Genomic DNA, 27782 nt, shown 5'->3' with positions numbered 1-27782 from the left:
CTGGTGGTCTTTCTGACTTGAGAGCACAGGAGATAGAGGAGCTTGTAGGTCAGCCATCCCTTGCTGGGCATCTTCCACGGGGATACCTCAGGACTACCTCCTGGCAACTTCTTCCCACCGGGCCATGCTCCCCTGGAGCAGTTGTGAAACAGCAGGAGGAACCAGGGCTTTGATCCCCAGGCAAAGCAGGCTGATGATAACTTTCCAGCTGTGCCCACTGGGCAAGTGCCTTCTCATCGCTGAGCCTCAGCTTCCTCAAGTGCCCTGGGAATGGTATACCAGCTGCCCAGAACTTTTTTTTGAGACTGAGTCTCGCTTGTCACCCAGGCTGGAGTGCAGTGGCGTGATCTCGGCTCACTGCAAGCTCCACCTCCCGGGTTCACACCATTCTCCCGCCTCAGTCTCCCGAGCTGCTGGGACTACAGGCACCTGCCACCACGCCTGGCTAATTTTTTTTTTTTTTTTTGTATTTTTAGTAGAGACAGGGTTTCACCGTGTTAACCAGGATGGTCTCGATCTCCTGACCTCGTGATCCACCTACCTCGGCCTCCCAAAATACTGGGATTACAGGCGTGAGCCACCGTGCCCGGCCAGCTGCCCAAAACTTTTAAGGGTTGAATTCTGTAATTTGGATGCAGTGTCTGGCCCAGCACTTGGCAGGTGACAGGGTTGCCTCTTCAACAGGACAAGAACTCTGAAGACAGGTCTCCTGGCCCCTCCCAAGTCTTGTCCCAACATACATCCATGTGGCTCTTTTTATGTCTTGAAGAGTGGTCACTGATTATCACTTATGAAATGGCAAGTGAATAGAAAGAATTATATTTTTATCAAAAAGTAAAGTTTAGTTTTGTTTCCTTCCACTGCCCCCTACCCCCAACACTGAAGAGGCTTTGTGATACTGTTCTTGACCTTCCTATGCCTGTCCTGCAGGACATGATGCTGATGTCTCTCTCCTGCATGGAGCTTCAGCTGGACCAGTGGCTGCTGACCAAAGGCAGAAGCTCTGCAGGTAGGCGGCATTATGTGTTCTGTGGCCAGGCTAATTTCTGAACCCCCCAGCAGCTGGGAGAAAGCTGAACTGGCGAGACTGAGTTATGATATTTAGACTTACATTTATAGTAGGCACATTTTTTGGGTTGGCTTGTCAGGGTCCCAGGGAAATCTCCTGGATATTCAAGAAGTGGTTAGCAGGAGCTAAGCCCCCAGAGGGAGCCACCAATCTGCTTTTGCTGTGAGATAGAAGGAAGTGGGATCTCAGTTTTGGTGTGACTATTCAATGCAGTGCTTTATGTAGCTTCAGTAATTTTTCTGGTGATATGGATTGTTGTTGTTGTTGTTGTTGTTGTTTTTTGAGACAGGGTCTTGCTCTGTCACCCAGGGTGGAGTGCGGTGGCATGATCTCGGCTCACTGCAACCTCTGCCTCCCAGGCTCAAGCGATTCTCCCACATCAGCCTCCCGAGGAGCTGGGACTACAGGCGTGTTCCACCATGCCCAGCTAATTTTTGTATTTTTTGGCAGAGATGGGGTTTCACCATGTTGGCCAGGCTGGCCTTGAACTCCTGACCTCAAGTGATCTACCTGCCTCAGCCTCCCAAAGTGCTGGGATTACAGGCATGAGCCACTAGGCCCAGCTTCATTCTGACTTTTAAACCACCACCTGGTGGAATGTAGATATGCTCAATGCTGTCTCTAAAATTGCTTCCCCTTGCCCCTGACTCTCAGGGGGGGTCTCTGCATATCTTTAAAGTCTTAACTGGTCCAACCTCTCTGATGCCTGCCACTCAGGGAGCTGTAGGGCTCTGAGGGGTCCAGGGTGGCCCTGGAGATAGGGTGGGTGTGGTTAGGGCCGAGGGCAACTTCTGAGAAGCAGAAGGGCATTAGGATGCTACGCATGAAGTTGACTCGTTGGCCTCATGGTTTTTAGTGTCTCCTCGGAACTGCCCTGCTGGTATGGTGAATGGCAGATTTGGACCTGACTTCCCAGGAACCCACTGCCTTGGTGACCTCCTACAGCTGTCGTTTGCCTCATCCCAGCGCGACCTGTTCGAGGATGGTTGGCTGGAGTTTGTGGTCCGTGTTTACTGGCTGAAGGCTCGCTTCCTGGCGCTGCAGGTTGGTTCCATGGTCAGCTGCTTGGGGAGTATGCCCTGACACCCAGCAGGATGGGCAGAAAACTGACCATGTTGAGGGTGTGTGTCTGTGTGTGTGTGAGTGTGCGTGTGTGTGTGCGTGCATGTGTACATGCGTAGCACCTGCCCGGGCACTGGGCTTGGCATGAGAAACTGCGACACGGTGGGGGAATTCTCAGCATCTCAGACTTCCAAGCTTGATACCAGTCTGTAAAGCTCTTCAGCATAACCACAGAGCTCTGGAAGGCATTTGCTCTGCCTCTGCCTCCCCCACTCAAGATTGCCTTGGCATCTTGACTGTTTGCTTATGTTTTCCTGAGAGAGCCTGAGCAAATGAATAAACAGATATGGAGCTTTCTAAAAGGGAATTATTCACCTGTTTTGTGAGAGTTCTGGGAAAGCTTCTCTTCAGAGCCTGGTCTGGAAGGCCAGGATGAATTGGCTGTTACCTAGTACCTTGCACATGGTGGTACTGGTACACTGTGGTAGAATGAGTCAAGAGATTGCCAGGGCCCTGTCAGCAACCATTTAGTCTAAAGGAAGCAACACTGTTTGATGTGAAGAACACTAGTTCTGGAATTAGGACAGGCCTAGCTCCCAACTCTGGCTCTGCTCAAGTGTCCTCAGTGTTTTCATCTGCAACATGGGGTTTATGATATCTACCCTCACAGAGTTGATAGGGACTGTTCATTCAGTCAACAAGTATTTATTGAGCCTGAGCTACATGCCAGGCCCTTCTTAGGGATTACAGTAGTAATTGGTAAAAACCCCACCCTCATGGCCTCCACAGTCTAGTGAGATCAGAGGTGTAAGGCATCTGGCACATCATAGTCAATCTTATGCTTTGGTCCCCTGACCTGTTTTCCTTCTAACCAGGGAGACATGGAGCAGGCCCTGGAGAACTATGACATCTGCACAGAAATGCTCCAGAGTTCCACCGCCATCCAGGTGGAGGCAGGGGCTGGGCGAAGAGACATTGTAATCCGGCTACCCAACCTCCATAATGACTCTGTGGTTTCCCTGGAGGAGGTGAGTGAGAATTTTTGTTTGTTTGTTTTTTTCCCATAGATGAAGTTTCACTCTTGTCACCTAGACTGGAACGTAATGGTACAATCTCGGCTCACTGCAACCTTTGCCTCCGGGGTTCAAGGGATTCTCCTGCCTCAGCCTCCCGAGTAGCTGGGATTACAGGTGCCTGCCACCATGCCTGGCTAATTTTTTGTATTTTTAGTAGAGACAGGGTTTCACTATGCTGGCCAGGCTGGTCTTGAATTCTGACCTCAGGTGATCCACCCACCTTGGCCTCCCGAAGTGCTAGGATTACAGGTGTGAGCCACTGTGCCCGGCTGAAAGTTTTTAAATGGTGTTTCTTAGTCAAAGATTTCTTGTGATTTGGCATAGTTAGCCCAGGGTTGACCTGTTTCTGAGGAACAAGAAAGCTTCCCACATGCTGAGCGGGGCCCCTGGTGGGAAGACAGAAGAGGCCAGGGAAAGGCTGCTCTAGTACACTGGGGCACTGCAGATCCCTGGTGGAAAGCAGGTATGGGAGTTCTCACCAGCACTATTTAGAAGCAGTCATTGGTCTGCTCTCTTGGCTATGTGTGGCAGCCATCCCAGTGGTAACTGGAAGGAAATACCAGCTGGAGGAGACCAGTATTGGGCTGGCCATGGGGTTGGGTCAGCAGTGTGTGGCCTATATGCCAGGTTCCACCCAGGTGCCACTTTATTCATTGTGCAGTTTCAGACCCTGCTGCAGTTCTGTATCTGTGAAATGTCCACACTGGCTGAAAGTGGCCTTCAGACTCTCCTAGAGTTGTTTCAGGGACAAGTTCAGGTACAGGGCTGTCTACATGCCAGGGCTTCATCAGGTCCTGCGTGTAGCGTATGACAACCTCTGGTCCAGGCTTGCTGAGTCTCTGACAGCCTGATGTTCCGTGGTTCTGCAAGACTGGTTCACTGACCTGTGACCACAAGGCTGTCCAGCTGTCTTGGCGGATGCTTTCCTGGAACTCCTTTGCTTCTGGGTAGTTTTTGGTTTTTGATGTGCTTGTTTTTTAAAGAATTGGATGCCTTGCCATTAATAGAAATACTTTTAACACACACATTTAGTGTAAACACTGATGTATGAAGGAGGAGTCTAATTTTGGGGGGCGGGAACATAGTCTAATTTTTATTCTCCTCATCCAATTCTGATAAAAACAAACACTGGCCAGATTCGGTGGGGCAGGGGCTGAGGGGTTTACCCTCATACAACATTGCCGGGCCTTTTTCAGATTGATAAGAACCTGAAGTCGCTGGAGCGGTGCCAGTCCCTGGAGGAGATTCAGCGACTGTACGAAGCTGGTGACTACAAGGCTGTTGTGCATCTGCTCCGCCCCACTTTGTGCACCAGTGGGTTTGACCGGGCCAAACACCTGGAGTTTATGACTTCCATTCCTGAGAGGCCAGCCCAGCTGCTTCTACTGCAGGTGTGTGCTGCCAGTGTCCCTCACACCCACTTGCACCTTCTCTCCTTGCTTGTTGTGTTTATTCTCTGGAGGCTCTGTGGTAGGCTGACTTCCTGGCGCTGCAGGTTTACAGACATGAGCCACTGGGCCCAGCTTCATTCTGACTTAAACCACCACCTGGTGGAATGTAGATATGCTCAATGCTGTCTGTAAAATTGCTTCCCTTTGCCCCTGACTCTCAGGGGGGTCTCTGCATATCTTTGTCTTAACTGGTCCAACCTCTCTGATGCCTGCCACTCAGGGAGCTGTAGGGCTCTGAGGGGCCCAGGGTGCCCCTGGAGATAGGGTGGGTGTGGTTAGGGTCAAGGGCAACTTCTGAGAAGCATAGCATATGTGTTCTTAAGAACACATAGCTAGAAGAGAGTGGATATCAACACCACTAAGCCCCCAGGAAGATGTTAGTCAGAAGATACGGTCAAGACTAGCGGAAAGTTAGAACCAAGGAGTGCAGGTTCTAGGGTTCTGCGTGGCTCAGGGTGATCCCCATACTTGACTCAGAACTTCTGTATGGCAGAGGAGGAAGGAAGAATGGTCAGGTCATCATCTGTCCATCTACTTGTTTATTCATCCATCTCGTTTTGTATTGTTTTTTAAGGTAAATATAAAAGTGGCTAAAATATCTGTACAGTGTGAAAAATCCAGATAAAATAAAGACCCACGTAGCTGAAGAAAAATAACACTAGCCTTATGTTTGAAGCCTCATGTGCTCTCCTGAATCCTTCTGTGCTTCTTTTCCTCAGGAGGTAAACTCTTACCAAGAGCCTGCCAGGGAGCTGGCAGCTGCTGGGTGCTGGGCAGTTATTCAACCTCTCTGAGCTCAGTTCCTCATTTCTAGGATGGGGATGACCAGTGTCCTTAGCTCAGAGTCCTGTTGTAGGGATTACACAAGTTAATGTGTGTTGGCACCATGCCTGTCACTAGCAGGTGCTGTGGAGGTACTGCTGTCATCGTTGCCACCATCCTCGGGAGGGTTGAGTTGGCACCGAGATAAACATGGGAGATAATACTCAAAATATGCTTAGTGGCATTGAGTCCTGGTCCCTTATGCTTCATCCTACTAATCACATTGTGTTTTTTATCTTATTGGGTACTTCCCTTTCAATTTGGAAAGAGTCCAGTCTTCTCTCAGGTTTTTTGCACAGATTCCACAAAGCATTTTAATCATTAACATTCTTGAACTGGGAAATAGTTAAGAGGTGCAACTGTGGGAACAAATGGAAGCACCTCAGTCCTGGGGAAAGGGGAAGAAACAGTTGGTTTGGGGAAGCAGAAGGGAGAAGAAGGTGGAGGGAAGGAGGCTCCAGCTCCTGGCAGAGGAGGTCAGTCGGGCCCAAGCCAAGATCAGGGGATGAGATGTGTGTGACCTCAGTTACCTGGCAGGCTGCAAGATGGCCCAGCATGGCTATGTGTGGGAGGGACAGCCAGTGTACCAAGAAGGGTGCTGGGATGGAGAAAGCGGGGAGAGGCCAGTGGACTCTGCCTCCATAGGATGCCCTCAGTGCTCAGATGTGGTCTTGCTCTTACTGTCTTCTAGAACAGCTGGATATGGCAGGATACCCCATTGATGGGGCAGGAGCTGCTGCTTGGGCAGGCACTGAACTGTGATAAGGGCTGTGCTTGAGGTCTGGGCCGAGTGCTGTGGAAACGCCTGCTTTTTGTGAATTAAGGACTCCAGATTATTGCTCAGTTTCACATTGAGAGTGTTTTCTTATTGATTTGGAGTGCTTTTTGTATATTAAAGATAGTAATCTTTTTCTCGACAGATCTTGCAAATATTTTTTTCCCAATTGTTTGCTTTTAAATTGCCGAGAAGTTTTGAATTTTTATGCTGTCAAATCTTTTGATGTTTTCATACATGTGTGATTTTGTTCATTGCTCATTGTGGTTTTTGTTCCTATGCTTAGACAGTCTTTCCAAGAGTGGAGAAATATTCATCTACTTCTTTATTTATTTATTTTTTGAGACAAGAGTCTGGCTCTGTCGCCCAGGCTGGAGTGCAGTGGTGCGATCTCAGCTCACTGCAAGCTCCGCCTCCCGGGTTCCCGCCATTCTCCTGCCTCAGCCTCCTGAGTAGTTGGGACTACAGGCACCCACCACCAAGTCCAGCTAATTTTTTGTATTTTTAGTAGTGATGGGGTTTCATTGTGTTAGCCAGGATGGTCTGGATCTCCTGACCTCGTGATCCGCCCGCCTCGGCCTCCCAAAGTGCTGGGATTACAGGCGTGAGCCACCGTGCCTGGCCTTCATCCACTTATTCTACACACATAGCTTGAGCTTTTATGGGGTGCCTGGCACTGGGCCAAGAGGAAGGCTGCTCCATGTTCTGGAGGGGAGGCTGACAAGAGACTCATCAACAGAGAGATAAAAAGAGTATTTGCTTTTGCTTTATTCCTGCAGAGTTAATGTTTTATGTTTTGCATTTAACTTGCTTCATTTAGCTTTTTTCAAGCGGGGCAGTGAACTTGCAGTCTTCTCCCGTAGGTGTATAGTGGCGCTTTCTCCCAGTGGGCAAGCTGCCTATTATGTTCTTCAGTCTAATTAGATAGTTTGTGTCTTGTTGAGTTGACTCTTAGTCCTTAGTATTTTTGGTTGCTATATTGAGCAGAATCTTCTTGTTGTTCATTATCTTTTCCATGTATTCCTACGTTGCTGGCTCATAGGAACCCTATTGATTTTTCGTGTTTGAGTCTGGGTGCTTCACTGAGTTCCCATTATCACTTGTTTTCTGTCTGGCTTGTTTGATTGTGTTTGGGTAGATGATTGTGTTGCCCCCAGTCGATGGTAATTTGGTCCCCTCATTCGTTGGTGTTTATTCTACTTTTTTGCTCTTTCTGGCCTTGAGCCCTGGAGATTATGTCATGTTTTAGAGCACCATTAGCAGGTCCTTATCTTGTCTCTGACTTTCACAATGACTCTGGTTGCATTTAATAGTCTTTATCATGCTGGAAAATAATCCTCTGGCTCTCACATGTTGGGTGTTTTGACCAGGAGGCATCAGCTCAGGCTTTGGACCCCCATATCAGCACCCCGTAGGCACCCTCGAACCCCAGTGGCCTCCTGGTAAAGGGTGCTGGCTTTGTCTAATGAAACACGGGCCCCATTTTCCTGGCAATTAGGATTTATAAATTGGGGGAGGTGTTGATCTGTGTTCAGATACTACACCACATTCCAAAGGCAGTTTCAGGTATTTCTGACCCCACACCTGTTGGTCTAACCTCAGAGAGTGGCAGCTGCATGTGTCAAGGTTGGGAGGAGCCACTGCCAGTCCTAGGCTGTGGCGAGGTTAGAGCCCAATGGGGCACCGGGCAACAGGTGCTTCCTGCAGGTGTAACAAGCGGCCCACCAGATCTGTGAATTCACAGACAGACTGTGTTTCCCCATGCACCAGCACAGTGATGAAAGAGAGATCCCAGGCATTTAAATAGGTTGTATTCTAGGTCAAAAAAAAAAAAAAAGGAGCTTTGCAAAAAGCATTGGCTTCCTTCCAAAGAGAAGCTTTTAAAATAAAAGTAACAGTTCAGTGTGGTGTTCTCAGAACTCTTCCATGTGCCAGGCACTGTGCTGAGTGTAATATGCACATCAGCTCATTTAAGGCCCACAGTGCCGCTGAGTGGATGATGTGGTGGCTGAGGCTCATATAGCTTACACATTGGCCCCATCAGGGCACCTGGGGAGGAGGGACCTGATAGAATGATGACTTTAGCGTTGCCTGGCTAGTTGCCTCTGTTGTGGCCTTGGCTCAGGCCCTCCTCCACTGTGATAGTCCCTCCCTGGCAGTCTGCCCCTTCCTTGCTGAACCCCCTCCAGAGCCCTGGCACTGGATGGGCACAGTGGCTCTGGGGAGAGCTGACAGGTGTTGGGGTCCCTGTCTCACCTTGGCTGGCTCTGCAGCCTCATTCCCAGCGTCCCTACTTTATAAATGGGGAAGGTGAGGTACAGAGGTGAAGCCATTCTGAAAGCTCCGTGACTGGTGACATTCTCTGCTGCCATTGCCCACAGGCCATCAGACTGCCCTTCCAGGCACCTCTGGGCTGCATGGGGCCTATGCTGTGCTGGGGCTCGTACTTCCCTTTCTTTTGCCGCCCCTCATCTGTTTTCCTTCAGTTGTCCCTGCTCAGGCCTTGGGCCCAGATGTGCTGAGCTCACCGTGCACTTCATCTGGCTTCTTGCTGTACTAGGACTCCTTGCTCCGGCTGAAGGACTATCGGCAGTGTTTTGAGTGTTCCGATGTGGCTCTGAATGAGGCCGTCCAGCAGATGGTGAACTCAAGTGAGGCTGCAGCCAAGGAGGAGTGGGTGGCCACAGTGACCCAACTGCTGATGGGTATCGAGCAGGCCCTCTCTGCCGACAGCAGTGGCAGCATCCTGAAGGAATCATCCTCCACCACTGGCCTCGTGCGGCTCACCAACAACCTCATCCAGGTAACCCCTGGCTCCTTCTCACCCTGCCCTGCCCCAGTAGGTATGTCTCTCTGACATCCCTCTTCTTCAGTAGTTAAGCTTTCATTGCTAATTAGGCACCTAAAGGGGACATGATGGCTTCTTTGGCTGGAACTTTCGGGATCTGAGGAGGGGTTTGTGTGCAGACTGCAGACCTTCCTGGGGCTGGTTGGATCTGGGGATTAGAGTCTATGTAGCACTTGGTGCCACAGGGTTCTTCCAGACCATCCACCCCAGAGGGGAAGAAATAACCTCACAGGGAGGCACTGGTCTGCCTGCAGCGAGTCAGAGGCAGAATGGGAGCCAGAGCGTAGGCCATGATGGCTCCAGCATCCCATGCCGTCCTGGCACTTCCAGCTAAGGAGTGGTCACAGCACCCTGCGTTGTCCAGGAAGGCTTTAAGGCAGAGAATCTTCCTGTGAAGCACTCTGGGCTGTCTCCTCAATTCCCGCTCAGACCTTCAGCAAGTCCTGCCAAATCTATATCCTCACCCCTCCAGCCTTTGTTTCTCCCTCTGTCTTCATATTTCTACTGTAGTCCAAGCCACTGCTACTCTTGCTTGAGCTGTGGCAGCACACTCGCCGCAGTCTCCTCTGCCCCTTCCAGCCACTGTCCAACCACAAAGGCACCTTTCCAAAACAGATGTGAATGTGCTCCCCCCTCACTTAAAACCCTTCATGTTCCCTCCATGTTGTGTGTCACCTAAGGTACACTGAGCCCCAGGCCTGTCTCTCCCCCTGGTCTTGTGCTCCCTTGGCTGCAGCCCTCCTGGGCTACCCTCTGGGGTCCCTGCCTGCATGCCTGTCCTCTGCCCCCACTCCTTGCCCTCCCTGAGTGTTGGATACACCACAGCCACACACCTGGAAACTTTTAAAAGGCTCTCCCCTGTCTGCCCCACCCCTCCTCTGTAAGCCATTGTGGCTGCATCTGTTCTCATTGCAGCAACCATATTGACGCTTTGCACTTGTATAGCTTGCCCATTGCTCTCTTCTCTCTGGGCTCTCAGCTCCCCCATGCCCTGTTCACAGGACGCAGCACATAGTAGGTACTGAGGGTATCAGTAACTGCATGTGGCATGGAGGGTGGTGTGACTCTATCTTTGGACATTATGGGCCTCTGTCCGATGACATGTTGAGGATCTGCTAGGTTACAGTGCCCACATCAGAACAGTGGGGGTGGGCAGGTAGCATGTACCAGCTCCCCAAGAGGCCTTCTGCCTCCCTTCAGTCTGCCCTGAAGGCTTACCCTGCTGTGACACTTCTGCTGTCTCCCGCCCCTCACTGTCAGGTCATTGACTGCAGCATGGCCGTGCAGGAGGAGGCTAAGGAGCCCCATGTCTCTTCAGTGCTGCCCTGGATCATTCTACACCGGATCATCTGGCAGGAGGAAGACACCTTCCACTCTCTGTGCCACCAGCAGCAGCTCCAAAACCCAGCGGAGGAAGGTGCACAGGCAGTGGGCGCAGTGGGGATGAGCTCCAATTCCCATGTCCTTGCCCCTGTCCTCTGCCCTAGGGTCCTGGACCTTATCCAGATGTTGTGAGTGGGGCTCCATCCACTCAATCCAAGCATTTTGCTTGCGCCTGGACAGAGGCAGAAGTGTTCTTGGTTCTTCCTTAAGGGAGCTTACTGTGCAGTGGGCACGGGAGTCCTGGGTGTGTGAACATTGCATGTTTGGTGCAGGTGGCAGCATGGAGGGAGTGACAAGAGGTTACTACTTATGAGGAATGCTGACACTGCTCCAGGAGGCCTTGTACCCACTAGCTCCTTTAATCCCCATGACACCCCAAGGGATGGTAAGCCGAGGGCAGCATGGAGCGAGCACAGGTTCCACATCCCAACTGTCACTTCTTAGATGTGTGACCTTGGGCAAGTCATATAACCTCAGCCTCTATTTCCACATACCCATATTGGGAATAGTAGTATCTACCTCAGAACGTTGTTCTGAGGATGAAATGAAATAATAAAGCCATGAATCACCATGGTGAGTCAATGCCTGGCTCATGGTGGGTGCTGAGTGATGAGAATCCAGGGAGGGCCTGCCCTAGACCCTTAATGGAGATGGCCCTGGATCCATGGTCAGTGCAATGGTAGAAAATGTGCTGGATTGAAGAAACGACAGTATGACAGCTAAATGACACTTAAAGATCACCTATAATCTTATGAGATAGATCTTTTTTTTTCTTTTTCCATTTTTTGTTTTCTTGCATTTGCTGTCCAGACTTGGCCTAATGCACATCTAGTTTGTGTGCAGTTGTTATAATAGTATGTGTCTATTGATGCTTGTATTCAACTAGCTTAAAATTAAGTTTATTGAAGATTTTTCCTCAATAATTTGTGAAACAAGAAAAAGTGGAAAGGAAAGAGTCATCCCTATTCCAACTGCTCAGAGAAAACCAGAGTTAACATATGGTTTTTCGGCTGGGCGCGGTGGCTCACGCCTGTAATCCCAGCACTTTGGGAGGCCGAGGCGGGCGGATCACGAGGTCAGCAGATCGAGACCATCCTGGCTAACACGGTGAAACCCCGTCTCTACTAAAAATGCAAAAAATTAGCCGGGCGAGGCGGCGGGCGCCTGTAGTCCCAGCTACTCGGGAGGCTGAGGCAGGAGAATGGCGTGAACCCAGGAGGCGGAGCTTGCAGTGAGCCGAGATCGCGCCACTGCACTCCAGCCTGGGCGACTAAGCGAGACTCTGTCTCAAAAAAAAAAAAAAAAAAAAAAAAAAAAAAAAAAAAAAAAAAAAAAACATATGGTTTTTCTCCTTCCCTTCACACTCTCTCTATAATTTTATTCACTGCTCAGAAGTTCATCAGCTGCTGACGACATGTCAGGGCTCTGTGAATAGGATACCTCTGGCCTTGACAGGTTTGTGGTGTTGGGAGACAGATAACTATCTAACAGCATCAGGCTGGTGTGGTGGACTGAGAGGAGGGCACCTGATGCTGTCCATGGGTGTGGGTGTGGGTTGAGTTGAGCCCTGATGGAAGAGCAGGGGCAGAGGAAGACACTGGGGAGGCAGAGTGGGGCCAGGGACTGAGCAAGCCTTAAATCAGACAGGAGACCTGGGGCATGGGGATTGGACAGGGGAGGAGGGGCCAGATTGCAAAAGGCTTTTATTCTCTGTTTTGTAAGGCTGTTGCTCCATTTTGCTCCATTGTTTTCATCATGCTGATGAGTGGTGCATGCTCTGTTGAACCGTCCCCGCTGCTGAACCCTTAGTTTGTCCCAGCTACTCAGGAGACTGAGGCGGGAAGATTGTTTGAGTCCAGGAATTGGAGGCTGCAGTGGGCTATAATTGTGCCAACTGTACTCCAGCCTGGGCAACAGTTAGACCCTATCTCTTAAAAAAAATTTCATTCTTACAGGTCATGCCGTGATGAACACCTCATGCATGCCTTTTTGCTTCTACCCAATTGTTTTTTTAGGATAAATTTCTAGCAATATATATCTTTAGTGCTCTTGACAGTTATTACCTCTGGTACCTTATTGTTCTCCAAAAGGATTTTAGCGGTGAAAAAAAAATTAAAGTTTACAACTATAAATTTTGTTATTTTTCTTAGAAAAGTAACACAAAAAAGACTTCTGGATTGAAATTCTCCTTTCCCTCAAAATTAATTATGCAAACAAAAATTAGTTTTCAGAAAAACTGCCAGCAAGTAAACACAGATAGAGGAATAGTCAAATACCTTAAACTTTGAAAAGTATATCAAAGAAAGAAAGAGAGAGAGGAAAGGAAGGAAAGGAAAGAGAAAGGAAAGAAAAAAGAAAGATTCTGGTGGAGTAGCAGTAGGTGTGACTCTGTCTCTGCATGTCCCTCAGCAGGAGAACTAAGGAAAGATAGCAAGTTGACCAAATCCTGGGAAATATTATTAATATTCTCATTTGTGGAGAGTGGCATGAGGGGAATGCTCCTCCATCCCACCCTTGGCCTTGGCAGAGGCAGAAAGAGCCACAGGATCCTGCCATCTTCCAGTGTGCAGACTTAGCTGAGGGAAGGGGCCCTGGGATAAAACACACTATGGTTGGATGGTGAGGGGCCTGGTGAGGATATTATCACCCAGGAAAAATAATTGTAGTTATCACATACTGAATTCTCTGGAAGCAGATACTAAGACAGGGTTTATTAGGAAGGCAGAGGAAGCAGGATTGGACTTTTGAGCTGACAAACTGAGGAAAACACTGCAAACTAAATCTCACCATTATGAAGTCATAAATGCAAACAGCAAGGAGCAGAATGAGTACAACAAATTGAAACAGTTGGTTGCAATTAAGAGCCAAAAGCAACAGGGCATGGTGGCTCACTCCCGTGATTCCCACACTTGAGGAGGTCAAGGCAGAAGGATTACGTGGGGCCAGGAGTTTGAAGCCAACCCAGGCAACGTAGTAGGACCCTGTATCCACAAAAAGTAAAATAAAAAAAAAAAAAAAGCCAGGTGTGGTGGTGGCACCTATAGACCTAGCTACTTGGGAGGCTGAGAAGGAAGGTTGACTTGAGCCCAGGACTTGGAGCCCACTGAGCTATGACCGTGCCACTGTACTCCAGCCTGGGCAAAAGTGAGACCTCATTTTAAAAAAAAGAAGAAAAAGTACAAAATAAATTTCATGAAAGAAAGTTATTACTAGTGACTTCTGACATGTTCTGTCCTGATCCACTCTAAAAATGCTAGTTATAAGTCGTTAATGGGTTATGGCCCAGAGTTTCAAAAATACTGAGGGACCTTTATAAACAAACAATACCTGTAGTGGTAAACGAATGTGTAACTGGAATTCAGTAGTTCTTTTTCCTCCTATTTTACTCTTTTTCTTCTGTATTATTCAGGTAGACCTAAATCTAAGAACTTTTAAGGCCAAGCGCCATGGCTCATGCCTGTAGTCTCAACACTTTGGGAGGCCGAGGCGGGAAGATCACGTGAGGCCAGGAGTTTGAGACCAGCCTGAGGAACATACTGAGACCCTGTCTCTACAAAAAATCAAAACATTAGCTGGGTGTGGTAGCTTGCGCCTGCAATCCCAGCTACTCAGGAGACTGAGGTGGGAAAATTGTTTGAGTCCAGGAATTGGAGGCTGCAGTGAGCTATAATTGTGCCAACTGTACTCCAGCCTGGGCAACAGTTAGACCCTATCTCTTAAAAAAAAAAAAATTTTTTTTTAAGTTAAGAAATGGCATGTGTAGTATGGGTTCCATTGTTATAAATTACTTTTCTCTCATTCAAAATGCATCAGATATGCACAGAAGGATGCTTCGACTGGAGGTTCACCAGATGTCAGCATTGGTTCTCTCTGGGCTAGAATTTTGATGGATAAAGTGTACTCCTTTATATTTTCCTATATGGCTTGAATTGTGTTTTGATAAGCATGTATTGCTTTAGTAAAGCCATTCAAGTCACTACTTATTTAAAAAGGCAAAAAAAAAAAAAAAAAAAAGGAAAAGAAAAATCTATGGTCATGTTGATAAAGACAGCAAAGCCCGAAAAGAAGAGACTGAGCCTCGCAGCCCCTGCAGGCACGCAGGTTCCCACACTAACTCTGTGTCTGTTGGCCTGGGCTTTCCCTAGGGATGTCGGAGACGCCCATGCTCCCATCCTCTCTCATGCTGCTGAACACAGCCCACGAGTATTTGGGCAGGAGGTCCTGGTGCTGCAATTCAGATGGGGCTCTGCTGCGATTCTATGTAAGTGCTTCCCCCTGGGCTGCAGACTGCCAGTGCAGGGCAGGGCTGTGGTGGGAGGTGGAATGGGAAGGGGACAGATTCATGTTGGCACGCCGAGCTTGCTCGGCCTTCCCTCAGTGGGCTCACTGTGCATCTTTGACTTAACAGCATTACTTAGTGTAGTTACTGAAGCTTGTCAGAAAGTCTGATAAGACTTTCTTGCCAGAAAGTTCCCTTGTGCACCTGATCCTCAGGAAGCTCTGGAACTCTTGAATAGCAGGTTGATTTAGATCCAGTAGTCCTTATTGAGTTTCTTCCTAGTCAGGCACGGGGCTAGGCCTTGTAGTTGTAATTTCAGGAGTAAATAACCACATGCACCACCACCGCCTTCTATTGAGTCCTGTTTGCTAAGCATGACTCACAATGCCAAGTAGTAGTTGCTCATTCAATAGCTATTATTACATCCATTCAGTTAGTAAATGATTAGTGAGAGCACATACACTTCCTTGCACTTATCAGTTGTGATTGACTGGAAGTAGTTCCCTGGGTTTACTAGGGATAAGCAGCATGAACCCTGTCTCCAATCTCACTGTTGAGTAGGAGGCCAAGCAGCATGCAGACCAGTTACAGAGCACCTGGTGTTCTTCATATACCAAGACAGGGATGTCAAACCCAGCCTATAATATTTATTCATGAAGTTCTATTGGAATATAACCATGCCCATTCATTTACATATTAACTGTGGCTGCTTTTGCAGTAGAGTGGCAGAGTCCAGTAGCTGTGATGGAACTGTATGGCCAGCAAAGCCTAAAATACTTAGTATCTGGCCCTTTAAGAAAGAGTTTGCCATCACCTGCTCTACACCTTCTCTTCAGGGAACAATACCTGCTCTTTCACAACTGCACCCTCCCTCCCAGTCCTCACCATCTTCCTGTGCTTTCCCCCCAGCACTTATCCTCCAGCATGCTGTGTGATACACTCATTGTATGTGTTGTATGTCTCTGCTCCACTGAAATTAACTTCAGAGAGAGTAGGGGGTTTTGCTAGTTTTGTTCACTGTTGGATCCAAGTACTTAGTACAGCAACTGGCACATAGTAGGTGCTTAATAAATATGGGTTAAAGTAGAGTATGCATAGGTATAGAGCTCATGTATGTATAGAGCTTGACAGTTTGCAAAACACTTAGGCTGAGGATGTGATTCGTCCAGGAGGCCCATCTGGCCCAGGTCCCTGTTGCTGGTTAGTGTCTGAGGCAATTTCCAGCCCCAGCTCCAGATACCTGAATGTCTCCCCTACCCTGTGAGCTCTGAGGGTCTTTGAGATGCTCACCCTGGGTCAGCTCTACCCTCCAAGACTATTTTTGGAAGAATTTTTCCAGGATGAGTCTGTAATGCTGCCAGGACTCAGCCACTCCCTTTTTCTGCCTTCCCTCTGCCAACCAGAGAGTGCAGGAACGGTCTCAGCTTCCATAAGGTCACCTCCACAAGACCATCCTCCTTATGCTGATTGGGAAGAATGAGTTAATACCTTAGGCTAGCTTGGGTGGGAGTGGTGCTAAGAGTGAAGGGGTGGGCTGAAGGGGCAATAAGATGGTCCTATTTCGTTTTTCTTAATCTATATCTTTTCTAGTGGAGCATGAATTCTAGCTGCTGATACCTGCTAGTGAATTTGAGGGAGTAGAAGTGAGTTGAGCACTGTTGTGTTTCATTTTATAGTTCCTGATTTTCCTGCCCAAGGCCCAGCCTTTAGATATCTCCAACCTTTGCAGCAGCTTTCCTGACCACCGTGTGCCTTCTGCCTGCCATACTCTTCCTCAGCTTCTGCATGACTGGTTTGTTGTTTCCTTCCTGCCTTTTCAAAGAGACTTTTCTCTCTTGCCACATGCTGTCATGTCTACTGCTGGGGACCCTCACCATTTGTTTCTGTCATGTGCCCCTCCCCCAGCAGATAGCATCCCTGGGACCAGGGACCTTTTCTTTTTTTTTTTTGAGACGGAGTCTCGCGCTGTGTCACCCAGGCTGGAGTGCAGTGGCGCGATCTCGGCTCACTGCAAGCTCCGCCTCCCAGGTTCAGGCCATTCTCCTGCCTCAGCCTCCGAGTAGCTGGGACTACAGGCGCCCGCCACCACGCCCGGCTAGTTTTTTGTATTTTTAGTAGAGACGGGGTTTCACCATGTTAGCCAGGATGGTCTCGATCTCCTGACCTCGTGATCCGCCCGCCTCGGCCTCCCAAAGTGCTGGGATTACAGGCTTGAGCCACCGCGCCCGGCCTGGGGGACCTTTTCAATCTTGCTGTTTGAAGCATCCCTGGGGCCTGAGCAATGCCTGACAGACTGCTGCCCAGTTGATATTTCTTGAATGAGTGAATGAACAAACATAAAGACATTCATTCATTTCTCCAGAGATGCTTGCTGAGCACTCGTGATCTGGGTGCCATGGGGGTTATGAAGGTCAAATACTTACTTCATTACTACCTCTTCTTGCCCCAGGCTCATGGTCTGCAGGTAAAAGGATTGCATTGTGAGAGTGATTTGAGGCCAACATCAGGGAGACCTTTTGTGTGGATTGTTTTCTCTTCTTAGATAGAATGGATACGTTCTCCGAGAGAAATCCTCTTGGATCTCTTCTTTTCTTTTTTCATATATTCTACTTGGGTTGATGGATTCTTATCTGTTCATCTCCACACAGCTCAAATGACCCGTGTGCTATAGAGCCTTTATTAACACCTGGATATTCCCTCTTACATTGTGTGCCCACCCTCCTCCGTGTACCACACCCAGATTTTTTTTTTTTTTTTTTTGAGACAGAGTCTCGCTCTGTCGCCCAGGCTGTAGTGCAGTGGCCGGATCTCAGCTCACTGCAAGCTCCGCCTCCCGGGTTTACGCCATTCTCTTGCCTCAGTCTCACGAGTAGCTGGGACTACAGGCGCCCGCCACCTCACCTGGCTAGTTTTTTGTATTATTATTACTATTTTTTTATTGAGACGAGTCTCGCTCTGTTGCCCAGGCTGGAGTGCAGTGGCATGATCTCTGCTTACTGCAAGCTCTGCCTTCCGGGTTCACGCCATTCTCCTGCCTCAGCCTCCTGAGTAGCTGGGACTACAGGTGCCTGCCACCACGCCCATCTCATTTTTTGTATTTTTTAGTAGAGATGGAGTTTCATCGTGTTAGCCAGGATGGTTTCGATCTCCTGACCTTGTGATCTGCCCATCTCGGTCTCCCGAAGTGCTGGGATTACAGGCTTGAGCCACCGTGCCCAGCCACACACCCAGGTTTTATATGTGTTGACAATCTGCTATATTTGCCACAGATTTGTCTTCTGATAAAAATAAGAGTTAACAAGAAAACGTGCTCTTCATTACCCTATCTCCCTCACTCTCTTGAAGCTGGTGTGTATCTTTTTGTCCATGTTTTTTTATACCTAATTATATATCTGTATGTCAGTAAATAGTATATAGTTACATGAGTTTTAAAATTTTACATTTTAAATATCATATAGTATGTAACCTCTTGCAGCTTGCTTTTATTTATGTTAGTGTACTGAGATACAGTTACATCAATACAAGTACATCTAGTTTATTCATTTTAATTGCTTTATAGGGTTTTATGGTGTGAGTATATCATGCTTTTAAACTTTTTAGTATGGAAAATTCCCAACATTGTTAAAATAGAAAGTATAGTGCACTTGCATATACTGAGCACTGATTAGTCATTATTATTCATAATGCACGTCCACTCCCCCACCTACCTTCCCAGTCATCCCACATTATTCTGAAGCAAATCCTAGACATTTATATCACTTCATCTGTAAGTATTTGTTATTATATTTTTAAAAAATAAACTTTCCTAATGATGGCATTAAGGTTATTTATGCATTTTGGGAGTTATAAATGATATTATGGTTAACGTCCACCAAGAGGTTGTTTTATGTATACATGTGAGAGTTTCTCTTGTGTAGATTCCTGTAAAAGGAACTACTAGATCACAGAGTATGCACATTGCTAACTTTAAAAATTTTATTTTCAGATTATTCTCCAAAATTATTGAACAGTTTTATACTTTTGATAGCAGTGTGGGAATTCCTGCACGGCTGTGTCAGCCCTAGGTACAGTAGACTTAAATGTTGATGCCCATCTGAAAGGCATGAAATGGTATTTCATTGTTCTTTAAATGTTGCTTTTAATAATTTATAATTACTGATGAGATTGAATATCTTTCTGTGCCTGTTTACCCCTTGGGTTTCCTCTTATGTAAATTGCCTGTTCACATAATTTGCCCATCTTTCTAGTGGTTTGTTTTTCTTTTTCCTGTTGATTTGCAGTTTTTTTCTTAAGGTACTCTGAATTCCAGTCTTTCGTCTGATATATAATTTTCACCAGTTTTGCATGCACATATTATGTCTGTGTGCTTAGTTCTATTTCTATTTCTGTGCACCTTTGTGTAGGGTATCTTTTAACTATGTGTATGGTATTTGTTTTACAGAATTTTAAAATTTGAATGTCAAATTTGTTAGTCTTCTCCTTTGAGGTTTGTGATTTTTTGAAGGGTGGGGGTACTTTTACTTCCCTCTCACAAAATTATATAAAGATCTCCTCTACAGTAATCTACTAGTTTGCTCTTGTTTTTCATGTGTCTGTATTCCATCTAAATTTTATTTTTGTTAAAAGATAAGGTAGGAATCCAATTTTACATTCCATACGCATGGCCAGTTGGTTTGTACCATTTTTTGAAGAGTCTGTTCTCTGTGCTGACTTGTAAGTCACCTTCTTTCATGTTGGCTCTGTTCTTTTTATTGGCATAGGAGTCTTGTCTGTTCCTGACAATACTGAATTGTCTCAAAGACAATACTGAATTGTCTTTGAGAGATTTTGATACCTGGTGGGGTTAACCTACTCACGTACCTCTTAGTCTCTTGACTATTCTTGGCCTTTTCCTCTTCTGTAGCATTGTAAGATCAGTCTGTAATGTTTTGTGATATCCAACCCCCTAACACAAACCCGCCACTGGAATTTTGATTGGAATGACATTGACCTCACAAATTAATTTGCAAAAGAATTGTCATTTTTGTATGGTTGAGTCTTTCCAGTCGTAAATGTGGTATATCTCTCTGTTTATTTAGGTCTTATGCTTTCATGTCCCTTAATTCAGCTTAATAATTTTCTCCATAATACTTTTTTTCTTTCACTCTCATTTTTTCAAAGTATAGCTGTAAAATTGCATATATTTTGTTAGATTATTGCTTAGGTTTCAGTTGTTTTTGTTACTGTTATAAATAGATATTTAAATGTCAGTTTTTCTCTTTGATTTTTGTGGGCATGCAGGAGCATTAGTTTTTTTAATAATTTTTTCTTATGCACAGTTCCTTTGTTTATTACTTCTGTTAATTTTAGTGGGTGGTAGACTTGAATTTTCTATGTAAACAGTCATATCATCCATGAATAACTATTTTTTCCTTCCTTTTCAATCCTTATAGTTTTTTTTCTTTTTTTCCCCCCTTATACCTTTTACCAGGGGTCACCAAAGCTTTTTCTGTAAAGGGACAAATAGTAAATCTTTGAGGTTTTGTAGGTTCTACGGTCTCTGTTGCAACTACTCAGGGCTTCCGTTGCCTCAGAAAAGCAGTCGTAGATATTACATAAATCAGTGGCTGCAGCTTTCTTCCAACAAAACTTGTGGATGCTAAAATTTGAATTTCATATAATCTTCATGTGTTAAGTTTTTTTTTGTTAATTTTTTTTCAATCAGTCATTTAAAAATGCAGACATCGTTCTTAACTCCGAGGCCTACAAAACAGATAAGGGCAGGATTTGGCCCATGGGGTGGTTTGCCACCTGTGATCTAGAACTCTGTCTCTCTTTTATAAATTCTAAACTACTCTTTCTTTAGTGATTATAGGTCCATTTAGATTTTCTCTTCTCAAGTCAATTATATTGTTGTAACAGTTTCCACTTAGAGCATAAGGCTGTTCTTGATTTTTGCTTATGCTTTAAAAAGTTCTGTTGTACCTCTAGTTATGCCCCTTTTTCATTGCTAAAATAGTTTGTGCTTTCTCCCCCCACCTTTTAAAAACCAGTCTTTCATGAGGTTTGCATAAATTAGTCTTTTCAAATTACCAACTATTGGTTTATTGATCCATTGTTTCTTTGCTTTCTAGTTCATTACCACTTTAATATTTCTTTTTACTTTCTTTGAATTTACTCTGTATTGTTTCTAACTTACTGAATCGAATGCTTATTTTAGTATTCACTCTTTTTTATCTTTTTTCTATTATTTTTATTTTTAAAAATTTAGGGCCAGGCGCAGTGACTCACGCCTGTAATCCCAGCACTTTGGGAGGCTGAGGCAAGTGGGTCATCTGAGATCAGGAGTTTGAGACCAGCCTGACCAACAAGGTGAAACCGTATCTCTACTAAAAATAAAAAAATTAGCTGGGCATGGTGGCAGGCACCTGTAGTCCCAGCTACTTGGGAGGCTGAGACAGGAGAGTTGCTTGAACCCGGGAGGCAGAGGTTGCAGTGAGCCGAGATCGTGCCACTGCACTCCAGGCTGGGTGACAGAGTGAGACTCCATCTCAAAAAAAAAAAAAAAAGAAAATTCGTTTTCTTCTCAGAGGTCTTCCTTGATTTTATTCTCTCTCTCTCTTTTTTTTTTTTTTTTTTTTTTTGAGACAGGGTCTTGCTCTGTTGCCCATGCTAAGAGTGCAGTGGTGCAATCACAGCTCACCGCAGCCTGGACCTCCTGGGTTCAAGCAGTCTTCCTGCCTTAGCCTCACACGTAGCTGGGACTACAGGTGTGCACCACCACGCCTGGCTAATTTTTAAATTTTTTGTAGAGATAGGGTCTCACTTTGTTGCCCAGGCTGGTCTCAGTCTCCTGGGCTCAAGCAATCCTCCCACCTCAGCCTCCCAAAGTGCTAGAATTACAGGCATGAACTGCTGCACCCAGCCAGTATTCACTTTTCTAATACACGTATTGAAGACTAAGTTTTCCCAAACACATCTTTATCTGCCTCCCATATGTTCTGATATTTGGTGTTTGCTATTTTTATGTAATTGATTTCTAATTTTATTGGATTGTGTTCAGCTGAGGATATAGTATGTATTATATCTAGGTTTTGGTCTTTGTTTAGACTTGCTTTTCATCCAGTTTTGGCAAAAATCTCATGGATGCTTGAAAATAATGTGTATTTGCTAATAGTTGGGCATAACAATAGCTGTCGGCTCTCATATTCATAGATGTAACTTGTTTACTATGTTGTTCACATCCTCTCTGATCCTCATTTATGTTTTGTCTGAGGGAGATTCTTTTAGCCCTAGTGGGATTTATCATCTCATGTTATAATTATTTTTTATAAACATTTATCTAACTTTATTCTCTCCATTGGCATCTGAACTTCTAAAAAGCAAGGACTATGTCATACTATGTCTATTGTAAGAAAGTATTCAGTAATTATTCATTGAAGAAATGAATGACTAAATAAATGAGTGAAGTTCCCAGGAGGCAAATAATATCTTCTTCTGGTGGCTGGTAGAAACTGGCTAGGTATGCTAGGAGAAAGGCAGCTTGGTAAACCCATCAGGAGGCTCCTGCTGGGCCCAGAGGTGGGACCAGAATAGCTCCTATTAGGATAACAAGACTTTTCCGGGAAACAGGTATTTTTGGAATCAAGTCATGCAGGAGCCCAACAGACATAGCCACCTCAGGTTAAAAGAGTTGATAGAGTGGTGGTCTGTCTGGGGCCCTGCTGTAAAAGGGAGGCAGTGGCTACAGGCCCTCACCTCAGGCATCTCTTCTGCCCACCACAGGTACGAGTACTCCAGAAGGAACTGGCTGCATCCACCTCTGAAGACACGCACCCTTACAAGGAGGAGCTGGAGACAGCCTTGGAGCAGTGCTTCTACTGCCTGTACAGCTTCCCCAGCAAGAAGAGTAAGGCCAGGTACCTGGAGGAACACTCAGTCCAGCAGGTGAGGGTGCTGCAGTAGGCCCAAGGAAGAGGGAAGCAGGAGGTGTAAGCTCTCTTGAAGGATGTCATATTTGTCAACAGTCATCTTGGCAGTCCTGCTTGGAGTTGCATCAGAAGGAGGAGAGAAGACGGTCTGATGGAGTCTATCAAAGGACAAGGGTTTTTCTTGCAAAAACTTATTTTCATAAATGTTGACTAACATTCAACTAATGTTGACTAATATGTAGAGCCAGGTATGGTGGTGCATACCTTTAGTTCCAGCTGGTCTAGAGGGTGAGGGTAGGATTGCTTGAGGCCAGAATTTCAAGGCTGGAGTGCACTGTGATTGCACCTGTGAATAGCCCTGGGTGGCAGAGCAAGGCCCCATCTCTAAAAACAAACAGCAAACAAAACTACCCTAAAACCAAAAAATGTAGCATGGCAATTGTCGATAGTTTATTTCCATTTTGGATATGAATAATTCCTTAGAGGTTTTCCATTTTTGTGTTGTTTTGTTTTGTAGAGTGCTATTGAGTATATTATCTAATGGCTCCTCAGTACTGTCAGTTATGTCTGATCTTAGGGATTCCGTCCACTAAAATGTAAGCTCCTTAGGACAGAGCCCCGGCTGTGGACCCCAAACCTAGGGCCACCCTCCCTGGAGTCAGCCCTCCTTCAATAATTTGTCTACCAAGTGGAGAGGGTCTGTCGCTGGCCAAAGGTCCCCCCGCATGATGGAACCCACCCTCTGGCTCAGCCACGTGGGCTTATAGAGCGCAGCTTGTAGTTTCCAATGTCTGTCTTTCTGCAGACCAGCCTTATGCTTTTCAGGCACTTGGATTTGGGGATTATAGTGGGCATGCGGATTTTTTTTTTTTTTTTTTTGAGACGGAGTCTCACTCTGTTGCCCAGGCTGGAGTGCAGTGGCACGATCTCGGCTCACTGCAACCTCTGCTGCCCAGGTTCAAGAGATTCTCCTGCCTCAACCTCCTGAGTAGCTGGGATTACAGGTGCCTGCCACCGCACCCAGCTAATTTTTGTAGTGCAGATTTTTTTTTTTTTTTAAGTATAATGGGGATTTGTTTTAGGCTCTCCATTACGCCATAACCTCATTTACATTGGACAAAATGTGTTTCTATGGAGGAATGTGTTTTTCCCTTTTCATTTACCCTGATTGTGTTATGAATCTGCCTTCTGTCTTTTTTTCAAGGTGGATCTTATGTGGGAGGATGCCCTGTTTATGTTTGAGTATTTTAAGCCCAAGACCCTTCCTGAATTTGACAGCTACAAGACCAGCACTGTGTCTGCTGACTTGGCCAACCTACTGAAGAGAATTGCCACCATTGTGCCTCGCACGGAGAGGCCAGCACTTAGCCTGGACAAAGTCTCTGCCTACATTGAGGGAACTTCAACTGAGGTGGGCCCACAACCTTGAGGAGGTGGGGGACCGGGCTGGGTCACACTCTTCCCCTCTGCCACTGCTGTATATACTCCTTTGCTTCTTTTTCTGCTCTGTACCAGACGGAGGGGCAGGGGAAGCTGGAGAGTCTGTCCTGTGACTAAACAGTCCTGGGTTTACTGGTCACATCTGAGTCCTTGACTTCACCTCCCCTCATACTTTTCCTCTCACCTGCCAGGTACCCTGCCTCCCGGAGGGGGCTGACCCCTCCCCTCCGGTGGTGAACGAGCTTTACTACCTCCTGGCTGATTATCATTTCAAAAACAAGGAGCAGTCCAAGGCCATCAAGTTCTACATGCATGACATCTGCATCTGCCCCAATAGGTCAGTGACCAGAGTATGAGGTTAGGCTGGCTGCAGGGATGACTGGGGTGACTCCAGCTCAGCAAGCTCTTCAGTGGGCCACTTTGGGGTTTCCCGGCCCATTGCAAAGAGACCAGGAAAAAAGGAAGGAGAGGGTGGTTTAGCACTTTGCCGTTGTTAGGAAAGGCAGGTTTTCCATGAAAAGAAGAGCAGAGGACAAGGCCTCTTTTCCAAAGTCCTCTGGGAGGGTTATTGGTAAAGGGTTATTAGAGAAGGTACAAGGTGTCCATCTGGACCCTGGTGTGCAGGGCAAGGAGGCGCAGCCTGGCTCCATCTTGTTGGTTTTGTGCTGCCTACTTTCACAGCCCCAGGATGTGTACTCTTGCTGCTTCCACTGCAGGCTTCTTAACTATGGTTGTCTTCTTGGGGACAAGTAATAGAAAAACTCAAGCCAGAGTTCTCTTTTTTGCTCTGATGCAGTGCACTGTTAGCGGTAGCGATTATCATGATGGTGCATGTAGGAGAGCTCATTGCACATGAAGCTCATGCTCTCTTCCTGTGGAGCCCTGTTTGGCTTTCTCTTAAAATGTAGTGATTACGGCTGGGTGTGGTGGCTCATGCCTGTAATCCCAGCACTTTGGGAGGCCGAGGTAGGCGGATCATGAGGTCAAGAGATCGAGACCATCCTGGCCAACACGGTGAAACCCCGTCTCTACTAAAAACACAAAAATTAGCTGGGCGTGGTGGCGGGCGCCTGTAGCCCCAGCTACTTGGGAGGCTGAGGCATGAGAATTGCTTGAACCCGGGAGGCGGAGATTGCAGTGAGCCGAGACTGTGCCACTGCACTCCAGCCTGGTGACAGAGCGACACTCATTCTCAAAAAAAAAAAAAAAAAAAATGTAGTGATTGCCTGGAGCCTCCCAAGGAGCCTTCTACATTCGTGAAGTCTGATGCACTTGATTAAGAGGGAATATTTTATCATACCTAGGAGGTAAGCCTTGGGTGAAGGTCAAAAGGAGGCTACCCACTGTGGCTGACCTGTGTCTAAAGGTACAGAGTAGCATCTGTAGGCACACTTTCTGGAAGGACTCAGAGGCCAGGCTGTGATAGCTGCCCTTGAGCCATGGGTGAGCACAGAACCACCCTAACTCAGGGCAAACCAGAGAATTCCACCTTGTCAGAATCCATCTGGCCAAGGAGAGAAGGGACTGGGTGTGAGTGGAGAAGCCATTTTGCAAGACTTGTGTAGCTTGTGTGAAAGGTTCTCACAGAACTACTTTTGCTTAGCCTGTGGTTTCTTCCAGGCAGGGAGCCAGTGGCAGAGCCCTGGCTGTCCTCTCAGGGTGACTGGGAACCAGTGAGAGAGAGCAGCCCTATCTGTGCTCAGTCTGGCTGAGTGCTCACTGCGCCACAGTAAGGGTTTCCTCCTCTGTTCCCCTACTTCCACATCTGAAAAGTGAGGGTGATAAAACCCACCTGTCTTTGCATGGCACCTCTCACCTGACAGCCCTGTATTCAACAGAATGAAGGCTCATGGCAGCTTAGCTGGGCGTCCTTCCAACCTTCATACCTCCCTGTTTAGAGGGTATCAACCCATCAGCCTGGCCCATTAGGCAACCCTGCCACAGAGGCGGGGTCTCCTGTGGGATTGGCCCCAGTGCCAGGAAAGCCCTTGATGGCTTGATCCTGGGCTCCAGGCCTTGGCCACCTTCATTCTGGCCTTAATTGGCAGGTACCAGGCGAGACTTGGTGCTTAATCTGGTCTTCTGTGCTAGCAGTGCATTAAGGACGATTGGCATGTGGGAGGGTGGCATCTGTCCGTTTGATTGCTGCCATTTCTGTTCTTTGTACTAGCATTCAGCAAATCCCAGACTATCAAGTGCCCAGAGATCATCTTAGTCTTGGTGTCTCTGTGGCCATTCCTCCTCTCAGACAGGTTTCTGTGTTCTCACTATCAGTTTCTTTCAGGTGGTCTCAGAATTGTAGGGTCTCAGGTGGTCCCTCACTTTTCATTTTACTGCTGAGAACTGAGCTGGAAAGGGCAGGGTCTGCTCAGGGTCCCAGAGACAGAATGGGGTAGAAGCTGGGTTGCTGGGGTCCTGAGGTCTCTGCTGCCCATGCTTCTGGTTGGCAAATGTGCTGATGGCAGGCTCTGCCCGCACAGAAGTAGGTAAGGTCACACCTGGCTGAGGGTCTTCCTGGTGCTTTGGCTGGACCGCTGCTGACTTGTCTTGTAGACTACTCCTTTTTCTCTCCACCAGAGCTGTTCTGTAGGCAACCCCGCAAAGCAGGGGAACAGAGTCCAGGAGCTCATCCATTAGAGTAGCTACTGCATGCCTATGAGGTGCTGAGTGATTAAAATACGTTTTGTCTCATAATGCCCACAGCTCTTGAGGTAGGTCTTCTTAGCCCTGTGTCACAGGTTAGGAATGAAGGCTCAGAGACATGGCTGGTCTAGGTCATGGTCATGGCATTAGTGAGTATCAGAGTTGGGCTCTGAGCCCTGGTGTGGGAAGATAGTTTCCATGGTGTCCATTTGCCTGTCCACTAGCCTATCATTATCTTCCATGCTTTTCATGTAGTAGTGTTTTTAGCTGGTGCTTTTGTTACCACCACAGGTTTGATTCCTGGGCAGGCATGGCTCTGGCCCGGGCCAGCCGCATTCAGGACAAGCTGAACTCCAATGAGCTGAAGAGTGATGGGCCCATTTGGAAGCATGCCACGCCTGTCTTGAACTGCTTCCGTCGGGCCCTGGAGATTGACAGCTCCAACTTGTCCCTGTGGATTGAGTATGGCACCATGTCCTATGCCTTGCACTCGTTTGCCTCACGTCAGCTGAAGCAGTGGAGAGGCGAGCTGCCCCCTGAGGTCGTGCAGCAGGTGAGGAGTGGGTGCTGCAGATGGGCCTGCCATTCTTTTGTCCAGACAGAGTGCCCTCAGGTCAACGAAGCTCTGTCTCATTCGTACTTTATTCTTGTCCACATTTCCATGCTAGGAGCTCACTGATGAATCTTCTCATGAAGCTCAAGCCATACCATGGTCAGTGACAACTTGGTCCCTGGTCTTTGAACACCCAGTCTAGTGTAGACAAATTTAGGGACAGGCTATTAGACCCAGCTGGTCAGCCATTGGTTACAGTGTAGTTGAGAGATAAAGAGGGGAGAAGTGTTGGCCACCGGAGGTAGCTATTTCTTCCCTGTTCCCTCAAAGGAGCTTGTTGGGTCCTTGTAAAATTCTTGAGCTTAGGTTGGGATTTTTGAAGTCTCTCTTGGTAGGGGATTACCCTAGTGCAGGATGCCGAGTCTGGCCCTTAGGTCTCTGTTCAGTAGGGTACCGTTGGCTCCTTGAGAT

General features: G+C 47.0%; 1 protein-coding gene across 15 annotated transcripts in view; it reads left to right on the top strand.

Moving 5' to 3' along the window:
* The window catches only part of CABIN1 (calcineurin binding protein 1), a 163164-nt gene that overhangs the window by 42932 nt on the left and 92450 nt on the right, over nt 1-27782 (top strand). For all 15 annotated transcript variants that reach the window (XM_031656060.1, XM_031656051.1, XM_031656053.1 and 12 more), the window contains exons 13-23: nt 931-1009; nt 1926-2113; nt 3007-3159; nt 4404-4598; nt 8816-9058; nt 10364-10520; nt 14632-14747; nt 22530-22691; nt 23880-24086; nt 24307-24452; nt 27050-27311. In XM_031656060.1, coding sequence (XP_031511920.1) covers nt 931-1009; nt 1926-2113; nt 3007-3159; nt 4404-4598; nt 8816-9058; nt 10364-10520; nt 14632-14747; nt 22530-22691; nt 23880-24086; nt 24307-24452; nt 27050-27311 — 1908 coding nt within the window. The remainder of the gene's footprint in view (nt 1-930; nt 1010-1925; nt 2114-3006; nt 3160-4403; nt 4599-8815; nt 9059-10363; nt 10521-14631; nt 14748-22529; nt 22692-23879; nt 24087-24306; nt 24453-27049; nt 27312-27782) is intronic.

This window comes from Papio anubis, chromosome 16 (genome assembly GCF_008728515.1).
Source record: "Papio anubis isolate 15944 chromosome 16, Panubis1.0, whole genome shotgun sequence".
Classification (NCBI taxonomy): Eukaryota; Metazoa; Chordata; class Mammalia; order Primates; family Cercopithecidae; genus Papio; species Papio anubis.
This window is presented reverse-complemented; position numbering and strand designations above follow the sequence as displayed.